General features: G+C 45.4%; 1 protein-coding gene across 6 annotated transcripts in view; it reads right to left on the reverse strand.

Moving 5' to 3' along the window:
* Positions 1-1,312: 1,312 nt before the first annotated feature.
* LOC110354866 (UDP-glucuronosyltransferase 1A1-like) overlaps positions 1,313-16,674 on the reverse strand; it is a 30,899-nt gene continuing 15,537 nt past the window's right edge. For 3 of the 6 annotated variants that reach the window (XM_065069212.1, XM_065069210.1, XM_065069213.1), the window contains exons 2-5: positions 6,140-6,271; positions 5,786-5,873; positions 4,782-5,001; positions 1,313-3,420 (exon numbers count right to left, since the gene is read on the reverse strand). In XM_065069212.1, the coding sequence (XP_064925284.1) occupies positions 3,123-3,420; positions 4,782-5,001; positions 5,786-5,873; positions 6,140-6,271 (738 nt within the window). In that variant the 3' untranslated portion in view covers positions 1,313-3,122. Of the gene's footprint in view, positions 3,421-4,781; positions 5,002-5,785; positions 5,874-6,139; positions 6,272-7,960; positions 10,845-15,129; positions 15,274-16,674 lie in introns of those variants that run through there. The other 3 variants (XM_065069209.1, XM_065069214.1, XM_065069211.1) reach the window with 3 other exon arrangements.

Consider the following 16,674-nt stretch of genomic DNA (forward strand, 5'->3'; position numbering starts at 1 on the left):
GAAGCCTGATGTGCCTTTCTCAGTAAGTAGCGGACCCTGCAATGATTTGCAAAGTTGTATGGGTTATACCTGACTGCAAGGCTTTGACAGCCCCTCAGACTTGCCTGCTCCTCATCCATCACTCACAGAGGAAGAGAGTACCAAGTAACTCAGCATCCAAGTGAGAGTGCACAGGCTGAGGCAGCACCAGAACCCATCTGTGGGTGTCTGGCCCTGGGAGCTCTGCACAGAGGAAGAGGAGGAGGAGTAGGTGCTCCTTTGCAGGTTGAGACTGTTTCTTGCTCTGCCCTTGAATAATGGGCATATTTAACTTCTCAGGGTGTCTTGCAAGGGACGGAGTCCTTCTGAGCGCTGTGTCCCTGTGGGCCTGGGGTCTTCTTGGACCCATCCACCCAGAGCTCTCATGGCAGTGGAAAAACCTCACTGCTGCCCTTGGGAACTGCCTGTAGCTGCAGAAAAACGTCAGCAATTCCTGTCATTTCCGGTTTCCTGCAGTCTGGCTGGTGGGAAGCAGAGAGAGATGCTGAGAGCATCCTCCCAGCAGAACCAGGGCTGCTCTGTCCCCCAGGACACCCCATCCTGAAGCCAAAGAGGCTCTCACCTGTGTTTTGCAGTGGGGGGGTCTCCAGGTCACCAGAAAAGCCAGGGGCAGCACTGGCTTGCACTGCCTTGTTTATTTTTCTTTTTTTTTTTTTTTTTTTTTTTCCCAGTCTTTCTTTTGCAAATCTGGATGTTAAAATCCAGGCAAAAATAAACACAGAAAAACTCTCTGGGTGTGAGCAGAACAGATCAGCTCTCCTCTCCTTTCACAGCTTCAAAGGGGTGCTGTGTGAGTGCTCAGCGATGCTGAGAGGCTGCTGGAGGCGGGAGGTGATGGATGAGGTGCAGGTGGTGTGGATGCCCATGAGAATTGGGCACTGCATGGGGACAGGCTGAGGAGCAGAGCGACCATCCTCTTGAACTAAAATACATGCTTTTTCAAGCAGCAATAGAAAATAACAGCAGCAGGTACTTAGCAGGACACCTGTGCTGCCATAATGCACCTGGATGCCTCCGTCTATTTTGAGCCCCAAATATTAACTTACATTTAAGGTCTTTTCTGACTTTTCCTATATGTAGTAGTGTGGGGACTGTGGCAACCTCAGGATGTGACCTCTCAGCATGGACCAAGTCATGAGCCAGTGAGACAGTAGCGCTGAGCAGTGGCTTTTGTGCACTGAGGTGGCTTTCACACCGTGGGGCATCGAACCTTTCCCTTCTCCAGCTCTCTCTCCATGACCGAACAATATCAAGAAAGAAGACGTAAGTACCGTTACTGTTGGTATTGTGGATTTATTTATAGGGCTGGGGTATGGGTCTTTACCTGAGCATCACTTACAAAGAGTAAAACAGTTGGGTTTGATAAACGAAGGTGCTTACAAAGGTCTCATCACCTAACAGGTAAGCTCCAAACACAGCACTCTGCCTGATGGGGAACTTGGGTAAATACCAGTGGCTTTAGAGCCACTTCCCTGCCGAAACTTTAATTGAGTTCAAGATATTGTAAACACACACAAAACCCATTTAAGATATGCGTCTGGCTTGGCTTATGTGACGTATATAGTAAGCGTATAACATTTGCCTCTTCTGTGACAGCAGCTAAACACAGATTTCAAAGTGCTTGATAAACCCGACAGTTTTACACTAGAGCAAATTGTTCTCCTAAAGCCCTTGAAGCAAAGTCTTATGAAATCGCTATATACCTGCCATATCTCCATTGCAGCCGCAGGAGATTCAAACAGCCCCAGCGAGCACTAGTGACCAGGAGGGTTGTGAACAAGCCATGCAGACAGAGATCAAGAGGGCGCAGCAGTTTGTGCAGGAGGGTGGGTGAGAAGGGCTGTGCACCCTCCTCGTAGGCCCACAGCCCAGGGGCCCATGAGCAGGGTCTGCAAGAAGAAACTGGACCAGGAGCACACATTGGATACCGCAGTGGGTGACTGTCAGTTAAGGGGCACTGAGGCACCATCTGCTGACCTGACAGGGAGTCAGGACAGGTGTGCTGCCTTCTGGGAGCTAAGGACTGACAAACATTCCTTAGCTGTCTCCTGAGATGAGAACGAGAAGACCAGCCACTTCAAATGTATGTACACCAGTGCTCACAGCCTGGGGAGCAAATACGAGGAACTGGAGCTCCACAGCCAGACTGAAAGTTATGATATCATAGGAAAAACTGGAAGATGGTGGGACAATTTACACATCTGCAGGACTGCGATGGATGGCTATAGGCTGTTCTGTAAAGACAGGCAGGGCAGTAGAGGAGGAGTAGTGCTTTATGTTAAGGAGAGCCTTGAATGTATAGAAGTCAACTATGGTGATTGTGGAAGCCTTTCAAATGCCTCTGGGTCAAGATTGCTTCCTATGACAAAGTAACCTGCTTGGTTGCTGTGGGGAGAGCAGTGGACGTTGTCTGCCTGGATTTCTCTGATGCTTTAGGTGCTGTTTCCCACAGCCACCTCCTAGAGAAACTGATGTGTTACAGTCCACACAGGTAATCTCTGTGGTGGGTGGGGAACTGGATGACAGGCTGCACCCAGAGGGTGGTGGTAAATAGGTCCTTTTCAAACTGGCAACCTGTCATGAGTGGGGGCCCAATGCCATCTAATATCTTCATGAATGATCTGGAGGGTGGGATCAAGCATTGGCTTATGAAACGTGCTGATGATACCACACTGAGGGGGGAAGTGGACACTTTGGAAGGGAGAACCACCCTGCAGGGTGGAAAGGTTGGACCAGATGACCCTTGAGGTCCCTTCCAGCCTGGTATTCTATGATTCATAGAGAGCTTAAAAAAATATGTCACTGTGAGCCCTTTGTACACTAAGACAAGGAAGCCAAGAGCCTTGGACTCCACACTATCTTCCCAAACTACTGGAGCACGTCTATACAACTTATTTTTAACAATCAATTCTTAATTAAAAGCAAAAATTATATCAGTGAAACAACCCCTCCTATGGTGCTATTTAAAGGAACACAATTATTTCCTGACTGAAAGCCGGCAATTATTTGAGTGAAATTTGAGATGTTCTCTGATCCTTCTGGTCTGGAGCAGAGTCCTTATTCCCTACCACTGGTTCCATCTGCTAGTGAGACTTTGCTTTGGTTGGCTTTCTTGCTCTTCCCTTCTTCGAGCAGCACCTGCGGCAGCAGAACAGGCAGCACTTCAGAGAAATGAAGAGGGAGAGGAGCACCACGGCCAGGAGGAAGGCGATGACGTCCAGGGAGTGGTACTGGATCCAGTTCAAGTCGTGAGCAGCGGGGCGCAGGTGTGGGGCCCCTTTGTGTTTCATTACAAACTCCACCCAGTGCACGGCCAGGTCCAGCGGGTGGATGGGTCTGTCGAGGTGAAGCTCAGAGAGGCGCTTGATGTTCTCTTTGTACCTGCCAAGGAAAGATGTTGGGTGTTTTCAGTGACTCCTGCTGCTGAGACTGAGACCCCGGAAAAAAGGGATGCAGTGTTAGTTGTCTGATGGCCCACTGGGGGCTTCTCTGGTGGTGTCCTCCCACCCCATGAGAAGGATTATGGCAAAGATACAGGCTCAGAAAAGTGCTGTTTTCAATGATAAACAAAGGAGAAAGGGTATGAGAAAAGAAGAAAAAGCTCAGTTTGAGCTGTCAGCAAAATATTTGGGGTAAAAGTACCTGGCTGAAATGTGAGACTGAGTGTAGGAAAGCCATCCAGTTGAAGATCATGATCTATTATTATTGTAATTAGCAGTATTAGTAGTAGTAGTATGTATTGTTATAAGAACAGTGGCTAGGAAACCATGGCAAAAGGTGTCATTTCTTAGAAACACACTGGGGGAGAGGATGCCAAGGACTGAGAGGCCCTAAAACCAACAGAGAATGGGAGTGGAGAAGAGGAAGGTATGTCCTACAGCTCCACTTCATTGTGATGCCTTAAAACATGTTGGGCACGCTGTCTGCAAGACATAATGTCTAGTGTGGTTCCAGGTACCTCCTCAGTGTACCCAAGCACGTTTTCCCTGCTCTGTGCTGGGGTTGTCCAGCCTTGCTGAGCCAGGGAGCAGCTGACTGTGCTCATACAGATCCTCTTGAGCACTGTGTGTGGGAGGGGGGAAATGACTGAGAAAACTAGTCTGTAAAATAAATGAGTGATAATAGCTATGTTTAGGAAACCCTGCCAGCTGGAGGGCAAAGTTTCTTGATGCAGAACAGCCTCAGGACTACACAGAGGCACTGCAACTTGTCTCCTTCTTCCTGCTGCTGTGCAGGCAGCATCTCTGGGCAAGCCTCATGCAAAGAAAACCAGCCAGGCAGCTGAGCCTTTCAATCTTTTCAGGCTGTCCACTGACTCATGTCACCACTGACTGGGGGAACAAAAGCAGTTTGCCATATCTGCCTTCACTGATTGCATTTTCTACCACATTGTGTCAAAACCCTCTAGGTCGCTGCCTGGTAAATTTGGCTTTAAGCAGGTGACATATTTTTTGTCAACTTGGTTTCTTCTACTGCACTTACACCCGATGTTCTCTGATACCTGCATCCTCTCATATCAGCCAGTTCTTGTCACCTGATGATTACAATCCTGTGCAGTGAGAAGGACAGTGCTGTTATGGGGACAGGACAAGGTTAACCCTGGGTAAGTGTCAGCTTCTCAGTGATGTGGCTTTGATAAAAGAAGGCATATAAGAACAGATTAGCATTCTGTTAAGCTGGAAGCCAGAGTGCTGGTGTTACACAACAGTAAAAGGTAAAGAGCTGTTTTTCTATATACTGACTTCTTATCATTAATAACCGCTTTCAGGGCAGTGGATATGTCCTGTGAAGTCATTTCAAGTATATTCAGTGTCAGTCCTGCTCCCCGTGACTCTACTCGCTTGGCGTTGTCCATCTGGTCTCCAAATAACGGCATTAGTACCATTGGCACTGCGTTGCATATGCCCTCGTAGATACCGTGTGAGCCTCCGTGGGTAATAAAGGCACGAGTCTTAGGGTGAGCTGTAGAGGAAAGACAGACTTGCTTAGCTTTTTGATTTCTTAAGTCACAGTAACACATCCCTGGGGAAAGAACTTGCACAAAAATAGCACTGGCAGTCATAAATCAAGAACTTTGGGCTGTCACGTGTATCATTACTTATGGACAGACTCAGGGCTGCAGAGAATGGGCCATTACAAGGGACTGAGTGAACCTTGGGTTGTAGAGCCCTTTCTTGGTTTGGGTAATCTCTGGAAAGCCTTGGATAATCCTCCAAAGCTTCTCTGATTTTAGGATGAAATCAGAGCCAAGTGACATATAAGTAGGACGCTACCATCACTTACTTTTTTACCATGTCTTCCATTTGCTGGCTTTTCAGATGGCCCACAGCTGAGTCCTGTTGTCTAACCAACAAGTGTACACCTGCCAACAGCATGTACTATTTTACCACTTGAAAAGTCTGATGACCCATCTGGAAATGCTCTCTTGGGCACCTTAAATTTTATTTTCAGTCCAGTAGACAAAAACATGATAAAAACGCACAGCTGGCTAGTCAGAGGTAAAGACCACCGTTTTTGACAGAAAGGGTAGTGAAGCATTGGAACACGTTTCCAAACAGTGTTGTTTCATAATTTGGCAAATTTGAAGTTGCAACCAGATAAGTTTCTAAACAGCAAGGGCCGAAAGTAAATCCTGTGACCCACAGTGATACAGGGACTCAGCAGAGATGATGCTAATGGGGCCTTACCGCAGCAGTATCCGACTAAAAGAAACACGCTGGAGTCATTCAGGGTATCTCAGACCTACCTAGAAGATCATTCTGTGGCAGCCATTTGACGAGCTTCACGTTCTTTGGCAGGTTGTGGGGCGCCTTTCCCGTGTATCTCCACAAAACCTGTTAAGACAAGTAAGCACAACAGCAGTTCTCAGCGACTGGTCTCTTGCTGCTCCTCAGTGGGTTAGAAAAGCACAGATGAAAACTTCCACGATGCACAAAACCTGTTTTGTCTTGCGGAGCACCTGGGCTGATACTTCCTTCTGGCATCAGGGAGCAGGAGAAAGAAGGGAAGACCAAGCACACCAAAAAGGAAAGGTAATCATGTCGTGTATTTGAAAAGAGCATTGAATTGCTGTGCTGGAATTGGGAGAGGGAAACCATACCGTCTGAGGGACAGAGCCCAAGGCATCTGCAATTTCTTCGGCTTTCTTCATAGGAATCTCAGAGACCATGGAGCCCAGCGAGAAGACAACAATGCCATGTTCTCCAGAGGCATTCACAATAGCTTCAAATTCCTGCCAACACAGAGTGCATCCTGAGTCAAATTCCTTTCCACGTGACGTGCTGTACTTTGTCACATTCCCACAAAACTGGGAAGACAATAAAATGAGCAGCTAACACATCAAAATTATGATCAGGAAATTTAGTTCTCTATAGGAAAATCAGTTCTGGGTGAAAAAAAATAGGCACACGGGGATGAACAGAGTTATGGAGGTGCGTGAGTGTTTGCAGAATTGAAGCCTGAGCCAAGATGGACATGAGGAAATATTTACTCTAAAACCTTCATGCAGCAAAGCCTGCCTGCTCACAGACAGCAGTTTCTGTGCAGTGAACAAGATCCTGTAGCAATACCCAGGTGAATATATTGTGCTTTATTTTCACATTTATTACAAGTCAGATGCTCTGGATTTGGAGTTGATGCTCTTCTTTTCAGACCATGCAGCTGCAAGAGAAAATGAAGATTTTTGCAAAGTGTCCCTGTAAGTCTGGTAACTGAAATGTTATATCTAAGGTCTGAGGGGATAACAGGGATCGACCCTCTTAGTTGATGCCCCATTATGTATTTTTGTGGCTGACCAGAATGCCAAGGGTCTTTGCTTGAGACTGGATCCCACAGCAAAGGAGCCATTAAAGGTTTGGTGACAGCCGCATCCTGAGGAGCAGACCTCGTGCTCTCCTGGGGGCAAGCAAGGTGAAATGCAGTTGTAATTTCAGGGCTTGGTTCTGTCTTACCAGACTTCTCAGAAGAGGTGCTCTACATTAAGGCACCATAGATACCTGGTTGGGAGTGCAGTTCTGTGTAAACTCACAGGCATCTGGGAACTGCAAAATCCTCCCTAAATTACCAATGTGCTTTTGGTACAAAATTCTTCGGTACTTCCTGATGCCCTGGAATAGATATGGCTATTTCAGAGCATATTCAGCACTATTTATTCTCTATGGGACCAGTCACATCAGTTTTACTCCATTCTTTAAATGTTTTTGCATGACAAGGTCTGACTCTCTGCTCAGGAACACCACTACCAGTAAGAGACTTTTTGTAGCACTGCTTTGGAAATAGGTGGGTTATTGTACTAAAGTCTTTTTACCCAGGCTCTGCTTGCATAGGTGGGTGCTACACATGACCTTTATGAAATATCTGCAGTAGACATGAACTGAAAAATAAGAGAAAGCATTAAGAATTAGGAGGATTTCTTTGGGGAAAGTGACAGATATTCTATACTTAAGAAGCTGGACAGAGTTCTAGCAAAACATAGTTGCAGTCCAGATCTGGGACAGAGTATTTTGCACAAAAGATCTCTCGCTCCTTCGCTGGGTGATGGGGGTTTCACTCAGGTCTGTCACTGTCTGAAATTGCTGCCGAAATGGTCCTCTGCTCAAGGGCAGAAGGCTAGCATCGCCCCAGCTAGCACCAAGTCCTGTAACTAGGCATACAGAATTGAATTACTGGAAATAGGCTGCTGGAAAATACTGAGGGAAAAGCCCAGCTTTCCATGCAGGCTTCTGTGGGAATCTGGAAGCCTCCCACCAGATAACATATTCCTCATTGCCCAAGGGATGCAGAGGTGCAAAATGCTTGCCTAGCCACTTCTACCTCACTCTTTCTCTTGTTATTTCTTGTTACTGCCGGGAGCTCCATCTCATGGCGAGAGCGAACAGTGCAGTCACAGCTAAGCTAGAGGCGGTAAAAAAAGGTAACTAACCTGTGATAACGCTTTTTCCTGAGTGCAGCTTATGCCTCCGATCAAGACCATATTAGGCATTAGGGGCCTGGGGTACTCAAACACAAAGTCATATTTCATGAGCCAAACAGATGCGTGGCTGAACAGCTCGAGCATTGTTGCCTCTTGTTGGAGGAATTCCCTGATCAAACGATCATATGGTGAATAAAGAAAGCTGCAAGCCAGGGAACTGCTCAGGCTAGCTAGGAGGTTTCCGGTGCGCTGCAGGAACGCCATGCGGTCTGTGTAGCGAGTGAAGAACCTAGGAACGTAAGAAGGAGGATTTGGGCACAGGGTAGCGTGGAAGTCTAGGCTGCACGGCAGTCCCCGTAGGAGGTACACAGAAGGTAGGGAGAGGTGTTCAGCCACTATTTGTCCACATGCAAAAAAAGGATCCATAAAGACAGCATCAAATTTGCTTTCTTCAAGGTATTCAATCAGCTCTTTGTTAGACAGAAGATGTTTGCAGGAATCAAAGAACATGCTTGTAATATTTGCTATTTTTGAGAATTTTTCAAAGAAGGATTGAGGTGTGAAACTGCTATACCCCAGCTTTTTAAATTCTGCTTCCACATACTCCCTGGTATAAGACACAGAGTACGTTTTCACAGTATAATGCACCGATGAATCTATCCGCAAATTTATCTCTGGCGCAAGCACCGTGATTTCATGTCCCTTCTCTCTGAGCCGCTCCACAACCGGGCGCATGCTGAGCCAGTGGCTGCCATCGATAGGGACAACCAAAAGCTTTCCTCCTTCAGAAAAGGTCCACAGGAGCAGGAAAAACCCAGCCCAGGAGGCAAGAGGATTAAGTCCTGGATTTGAAGAAGCCATTTTCCGTGAGCTGTCAGCGAAGTTTTAACCAGCTGCAAAACTGCTGCAGGGGATGAGAAATGAATCGTGGGGTATTTTGCACTTTGTGCTTCACTAAGGTGATTGTTTAACGTTTAATGGACCGTATGTTTGTGGGCAGAAACAAGGGTAATTTTTAACTGTGGGTAAAGACTGGATTTGTCTTCTATGCAGAGTGAAGGCTTTAAGCAACTGGGCCCTCAAGCAGTCAGCACTGAAAGGCTGAACAGAGTAGTAAAGGTGATACAAGCTCAGCAATAACTTCTGCTGTTGCAACACCACCGTGGTCTGAAAAACGCAATAAATGGCAGGCATCTGTGTTATATGCACAGCCCACTAGGGACATTTGAACAAGTTAGGGAAGGAGGGTAGATAGTTATACTCCTGAAGGTTTCTGTTTCCAATCATCCTCTTCTATGCTTTCTTCCACAAATGTGCTAGGAGCTCCCTCTACTGTTTTTGATTGCCTACCCTGCTAGGATTTGGGGTATTCATGCACGTTATTGATCTCTGTCGCACACTATCAGCGCCTGGGTATACCCCCAGAGTTAATTCCACATTTCTACTTTGTGCCCAGTTAAGTCTCCTACAATTAATCAATATTGCACAAGTGTTAGGGGTATGAATATGATCTAGCATGATTTTGTCCTTTATCTAGATACAGTAGAACTGCCATGATTGTCTGACATTACTTGATATGCTTCCAACAAGCTAAGCTATAGCTAGGCAGCTGTATAGCTTAGACAACTTCACCTAAGCTCTTCCGGAGAGAAACCCTTCAGCTGCTCACAGTGCAACGAAGCTAAGGTCTTGTGATCATCTATCAGAGCCTGAGATTGCTACTTCCAAATCAAGCCATCCTGGTATTTGATCACATTTGTGCTCGAGCACAAATACTACTGTAGGAAGCATTTTAAAAAGCAAATCTTAAATAATCACTAATAAATGCTATAATGCCCTTAATGGAAACAGCGACAAACCTTCGATAATGACTTCCTCTGAGCACAGTTGATGCCTCCAACATAGACCATATTTGGCATTATTGGGCGCGGGTATTCAAAAACAAAGTCATATCTCATCAGCCAAATGGATGCTTTGCTAAACAGTTCCAGTACTGTTACTTCTCTTTGAAGAACCTCAGAAGCTAAGTTCTCATATTTTAAATAAAAGAGGTAGCACAACAAATCTTCTGAAATCCCAACCAGAAGGTTCTTCACACGCTCCGTAAATGTCATGTGATCTGCACTGGATGTGAAAGTCTTCGGCACATAAGAGAAAGGACTGGGGCACTGGGCGGCTTGGTAGTCCAAGGTACATGGAAGACCACGCATAAAGTACACTGAAGGGAGGGAGAGATTCTCAGCAACAATTGGTCCACAAGGCAATACAGGATCTGTCATAATGGCATCAAATTTAGTATCATTGAGGTACTTCATTAGTTCTTTATTATATAAGAGATGCCGACAAGCAGAGGAGAATATGTTGGTCAACTCTGACATATTGATGAGTAAAAATACAAAATTTTCTAGAGTGGGAGAGTTACCAAAACTGTTTTCACCAATGGAATTGTAGCTTTCATCCAGAAACTCCTGTGTGTAAGGCACAGAGTATGTTTTGATGGTGAACGACTGTGAGCTGTTCAGGAGCAAAGTGGCTTCAGGAATCACTGCAACAATTTCATGCCCTCTCTCCCAGAGTTTCTCCAGAACCACGCGCATGCTCAGCCAGTGACTTCCATCCTGAGGCACGACCAAGAGCTTCCCACCTTCTGCCAAACTCCAGAAAGAAAGAAAAAGAACAAGCCCTTTGGGTATCTGGTATCTCCACACAAATACCATGGTGCTGTTGGCAGGAAAATAAACAAACGAACTGTTCCTTCTTCTTCCAAGTCACATATGAAAGCAAAATATCGTTGCACCTCAGTTATAACTTCATGGTCTTTATAACTTCGTGGTCTTTAATCCCTGTCTCCACAAAATGTTTGCAGACAGAGGTTGAAGTTCAAAGATCACGTTTTAAACTGTGATAAAAGCATTTATAACAGTACTATCAAGGGATCTAAAGCAAGAAGTACTTCCATGCATTTGTGTTATCTGAAATGATTCAGAACAATTAGCAGGGCCTTCAATTTGCAGAGGTAGCAGTTGTTTTTAAAGGAATTTTTCTGGATCAGGGCTGTTTGAGGTGAGTCACTGTGCACATTTCTGTCCTGTGCCAGATTTAAAGTGAGGAGCACTTCTTTCCAGGTTTTATGGCCATTGGGTTTCTCCAGAGAGTTTATAGTACAAGAAGCATGTGGTGCTATTGACACAGAAGACCTAGATCTCCAACCTTCCCTCTTACACCTTCGCTCAGAAAGGTGCCTGGAGTTCACACGCGATGTTCTACACGCTGAGCAGGAGCTGGCACGCCAGGCAGTGGTGTCACCAAAGTTTGTGTAACACATTAACCAAACACCTCTTTGTGTAGACAGTGATGCAGCAGAATATGCAGCTCTTGCTCAAGAGGGGAGCTCAACTCCGTAAGAGTCCATAGGTGAGTAGCTCAGGGTCAAACATCTTTTAAAAGGCAATGATACCACAGAATATGTGGTCCTTGCTCAGGAAGGGCCATAAGAGTTCATAGGTGAGAGGCTACAGGCCAAATGTTTATAAATGTTCTTAATAATACCTGCTTTTCAAAATAACTTGATAAGGCTTGGCTGTGCTATAAGCCAAGATAGTCCCACTCCAAGGACTTGTTTAGATAGCCAAATCAGATTGATTTGCATGGGATTTCAGTGACTTATTAAAAAAACTGAGTTGACACGATAGCAAATGATGCAATGGATAGTCAAGGGGTAGATGGCTGAATTAAATAGGCCCTGGTAAACAGAGCAATGGGAGCACATGTGAAAGCACATGAAAACTTTCAAGATAAACCTAGAAGAACAGATATCTGCAGTTTGTGCTTAAAGAAGTGCCTGGCCAAGCAGATTTTATCTGCCGTTAAGGAATATTTCATGGAAAGAGAAAAGGTGGATGCCAAAAGCTGGCAAATTTACAAATCCAAACAAGATAAAGGAATGGTATGGTAACTATAAAAAAGCAGTTTCTGGGTGGAGAAGAGCAACTGTTTCAGACTCCAAATGAAGCAGACTTGATCAGAGAGAGCTCTGAACGGTTTCTTTGTGCTGTGCAGCAGCCTGGAGGAGTCATCGTGATGGGAAATCTGGTTCATGGATGTCTACCTTTGCTGAAGGTAGCTGGGTGTGACAAGCACATTTCGAGGCTAATACAAAGTGTGTCCTAAAAAGGTTCTCCATATGGCACAATAAAAAAAGTGATTCTCATAAGCCAGCAAGAAGGACTATAACATCTAAGAACACTTCATTGGAGAGGAAGGAGTTTCAGGCACTAATACAGTCCCTTTCTGCAGCCTGTTTAAGTGCCACAGGACAGGCTGTGCTCCAGATGGACAGACAGCAGCTCTGCAGAAAATGACCTGGAGTCTTTGTGGACAAGAAGATAAACAAGATAAATTAGAATCAGCAGTGTGGCCTGCACCCTTGAGACAATACTGTCCTGAACTATACAGATGAGACTGCAGCCAGCTGACTGAGGAGGTGATCCTTCTGTGTTCAGCACTTGGGAGACATGTGAAGATGTGTACCTAGTCTGGGGCTCTCCAGTACGAGAAAGACATTGATGTGCTGGAGCAGGTCCAGCAAAAGCCAAGGGAATGGTTAGGGGCTGGGGACCACTGAGAAAGATGAGCTTGCTCAGGATTCAGAAGAGAAGGCTGACAGGAGATCTTACTGCTGTCTTCAACTCCCCTTGTGGGAGAGCATAAAGAAGACAGAACCCAGCTCTTCTCAGGGACTCACGGTGACAGGACAAGAGGCAACAGACACAAGCAGCCACATGGAAAACTGGAACTGGATACAATAATACATTTTAAATATATTAAAGTGTTTTCACTATAATGGTCATAGGAGGTATTCAAATACATTCAACATGACATAGAATGGAACAACCTGAACTGGATATGCTTTGACGAGGAGGCTGGCTGAGTGTCCTGCAAATGACCTTCCAAATGAAAGTCTTTAAGGGGACTGTGATAATTCAAAACATAGAGAATCCTTCTTTAAAGAAGAAAAGACAGGAATGACAAGTTGGTCCACAGGATGTGGTGAAGGTCTCTTGAAATAAAAATCTGCCTTTGCAGCACATCAACAGCCCTGGGTGATGAGGCACTGAGCAACCTGCTCTAATGTCCAAGCTGGCTTTGGGCAGAGGCGCAAGGCCAACGGGGAGTTTCCCAGAGCTAATTCCAGACACAGCTCTTTATTTGTCTTTATACTGTGACAGTAGGGTGACTTTACTGAAACAAGCGCTGGTATCTCTTTGCAAAGCAATAGTAGTTTGAAATCCTTCTACTGTCAATTACCCACAGAAAGTGACCTTTCTAACTAAACCTACATTACGAATTTTCAAGAGTACGCGAGAACCTGCGAGAAGGACAAGAAAAAGAGAGTATGACCCACCTGTGTTAGCTTCTTGTGAGCACAAGTTACTCCACTAACCATGACCATGTTGGGCATCAATGGTCTCGGATACTGAAAAACAAAGTCTCTCCTCAAGAGCCAAATGGAAGCCTGGCGTAAGAGATCCATCACAGTCACATCCCGCTGGAGGAATTCAGAAGCCAGTGTTGCGTATGGTTGAAAGGCAAAATCACAGAGAGAAGAATTTGGGATGTCAAATATTAGATTCTTCACCCACTGGAGAAAGTTCATGCAATCTGTAAGGTGTGAACATCCTGGAGACATAAGAAGGGGGACTGGGACACTGAGTGGCTTGTAAGTCTAAATCACATGGTAAGCGTTGCAAAATAAACACAGAAGGGAGTGAAAGATGCTCAGCCAGTATTGGCCCACAGGGTAGGAAAGGATCTGTAAAGACAGCATCAAACTGACTCTCCTTAAGATATGTGACAAGCTTTTTGTTGTACAGTAAGTGTAAACAGGTGGACAGGAACAAGGCAGAGGAATTTTTCACTAGTTCACGTGTTTTAAAAAATCTTTCCAGAAAAGATCCTTCTTCAAACGCATTCTGGCCAGTTCTCCAGAAGGTGCGATCCAGCTCTTCCTGTGTGAAAGGCACTGGGTACGTTTTCATAACAAAATTCTTTGTTGGCTTTATGTGGAGAGTGATTTCAGGTGCTACGACGACTATTTCATGTCCCTTCTGCTTCAGACCATCCAACACTTCCCGCATGCTGAGCCAATGGCTCCCATCCACCGGCACCACCAGCAGCTTCCCACCAGCAGCCAAGCTGAGCATGGACAGGAGCAGAACCAGCGTCGCTGTGACTCGTGCATGAGCACTGAGCACCGGGACCATTTCTGCAGAAACCTGGTGAGTGCTGCCCACAAGGAAAACCACTGGTGACACTGAAGCAAGAGCACCAGCTCTGCACTTTTAAGCAATCTGTGCTTCTGTTTAACTTTTGATCCTTGGAGTTATTTGCTGTGTGGTAAATGGATAATCACTGTTTTGATTAAAGGCTGGAGAACAAGAGATCAGTAATCTACATCGTTGCATAGTAAATGTGGTGGGAGTGCCAGATATGTTCTGCCTGGTTCTATTAGAAAAGCTTTGGCAGCTCTGTTGCCTTTGAGCAGAATGTGCCAGGCCACCATAGCCCCTTCAGGCAAAGTGAGATTGACTTTTCTCTCAGATCTCACATAGCCGTCACCACGGTCAAACCTTGTACATGGAGACAGTGCTTCTTAGCCTCAGAGTCCACAGCCTGCAGCATTCCTGCTGATTCCAGCTTTGGAAATAGCCTTGGGAAGCAGACAAGTTCATTGACAAAGAAACAAGTGGTAAGGCAGCAAGGGTGCACCAGAACAGAAGCCTGATGTGCCTTTCTCAGTAAGTAGCGGACCCTGCAACGATTTGCAAAGTTGTATGGGTTATACCTGACTGCAAGGCTTTGACAGCCCCTCAGACTTGCCTGCTGCTCATCCATCACTCACAGAGGAAGAGAGTACCAAGTAACTCAGTGTTACACAAAATGGCTTCAAATACACATAATGAAAAGGCATCAACTGAGCATAATTTATAAGAGAAAAGGTATAGCTGCCTAATGGGAAAATGGAAAGTGGGGAAGAAAGTAGAGAAAAATAATTTCTTTCATGAGTATTTGCCTAACTCACTCAAACAGGAACTTGATTCCTATCCGCAATACAAAATTCCACACTTGCGAACACGTACGTCTATCAGAGCAAGAATTAAAAACACAGCATGACCCACCTGTGTTAGCTTCTTGTGAGCACAGTTTACTCCTCCAATTACAATGATGTTGGGCATCAAAGGTCTTGGATAATCTAACACAAAATCAAACCTCAAGAGCCAAATGGAACCCTGGCGTAAGAGATCCACCACAGTCACATCCCGCTGGAGGAATTCGGAAGCCAGTTTTGCATACGGTTGAAAGACAAAATCACAGAGAAAATAATTTGGTATTTCAAAGATTAGATTCTTCGCTCGCTGGAGAAAGTTCATGCGATCTGTAAGATCTGTGTACATCCTGGGGACATAAGAAGGGGGACTGGGACACTGAGTGGCTTGAAGGTCTAAACTACATGGTATGCCTCGCAAAAAAAACACAGAAGGGAGTGAAAGATGCTCAGCCAGTATCGGCCCACACAGTAGTACAGGGTCTGTAAGGACGGCATCAAACTGACTCTCCTTGAGATACCTGAGAAGCTCTTTGTTGTACAGTAAGTGTGAACAGCTGGAGAGTGCAATATCAGAGAATCTTTTCATTTTCTTGTATATTTTAAGAGATCTTTCCAGAACAGTTCCTTCTTCAAGTACTGTTTGTACAAATGCTTCGAAAGATTCATGCATCTCTTCCTGTGTGTAAGGCACTGGGTACATTTTCATAACAAAATTATCTGTCGGCTTTATGTGGAGAGTGACTTCAGGTGCAACGACGACTATTTCATGTCCCTTCTGCTTCAGACCATCCAACACTTCCCGCATGCTGAGCCAATGGCTCCCATCCACCGGCACCACCAGCAGCTTCCCACCAGCAGCCAAGCTGAGCATGGACAGGAGCAGAACCAGCGTCGCCGTGACTCGTGCATGAGCACTAAGCACCAAGACCATTTCTGCAGAAACCTGGTGAGTGCTGCCCACAAAGAAAACCACTGGTGACACTGAAGCAAGAGCACCAGCTCTGCGCTTTTAAGCAATCTGTGTTTCTGTCTAACTTTTGATCTTTAGAGGTATTTGCTGTGTGGTAAATGGATAATCATTTAATTGATAAAGGGCTGCGTAATAAACATTTAATTCCAGCCAAGCCCACAGGCTGGTGGTGCGTGGTGGATGCACCAAATAAACCCTATCAATTTTTATTAGAGTAACAGTAAAGAGTGTCCTAGGAAGGAGGCAGGGTTGATTCTGGTTGGGACTGCACTTCTTCCCTCTGGATGAACCTTTTGCAAGTGCAGGAGATATGTCATGTGCTGCCCAGATAAAATATTCCCGGCTCTGTGCTTTTAAGCAAGCTGTGCTGTGGTTCTCTGAGTGGTCTTTAGATTTATTTGCTGTGTAGTAAATGTATAACTATGCGTATGGCAAAGATGGAATAAGGGGTGTTAAGGTACAGCCGATTTGGCAGACAACAATCAGAGTGGCAGCTAAACTGGGAAACACCCACCTCTTTGTAGTGGAGGAACACTAGGATTTAAGAAAATGTGGGATCCTTAAATAAACGGTCTGCTCAAAAATGCACAATAATTCCACAATCAACAGGTCATTAATTTTCCAAACAAAGATTTTCAGTATAAG

Source organism: Columba livia, chromosome 7 (genome assembly GCF_036013475.1).
Source record: "Columba livia isolate bColLiv1 breed racing homer chromosome 7, bColLiv1.pat.W.v2, whole genome shotgun sequence".
In the NCBI taxonomy this organism is placed as follows: Eukaryota; Metazoa; Chordata; class Aves; order Columbiformes; family Columbidae; genus Columba; species Columba livia.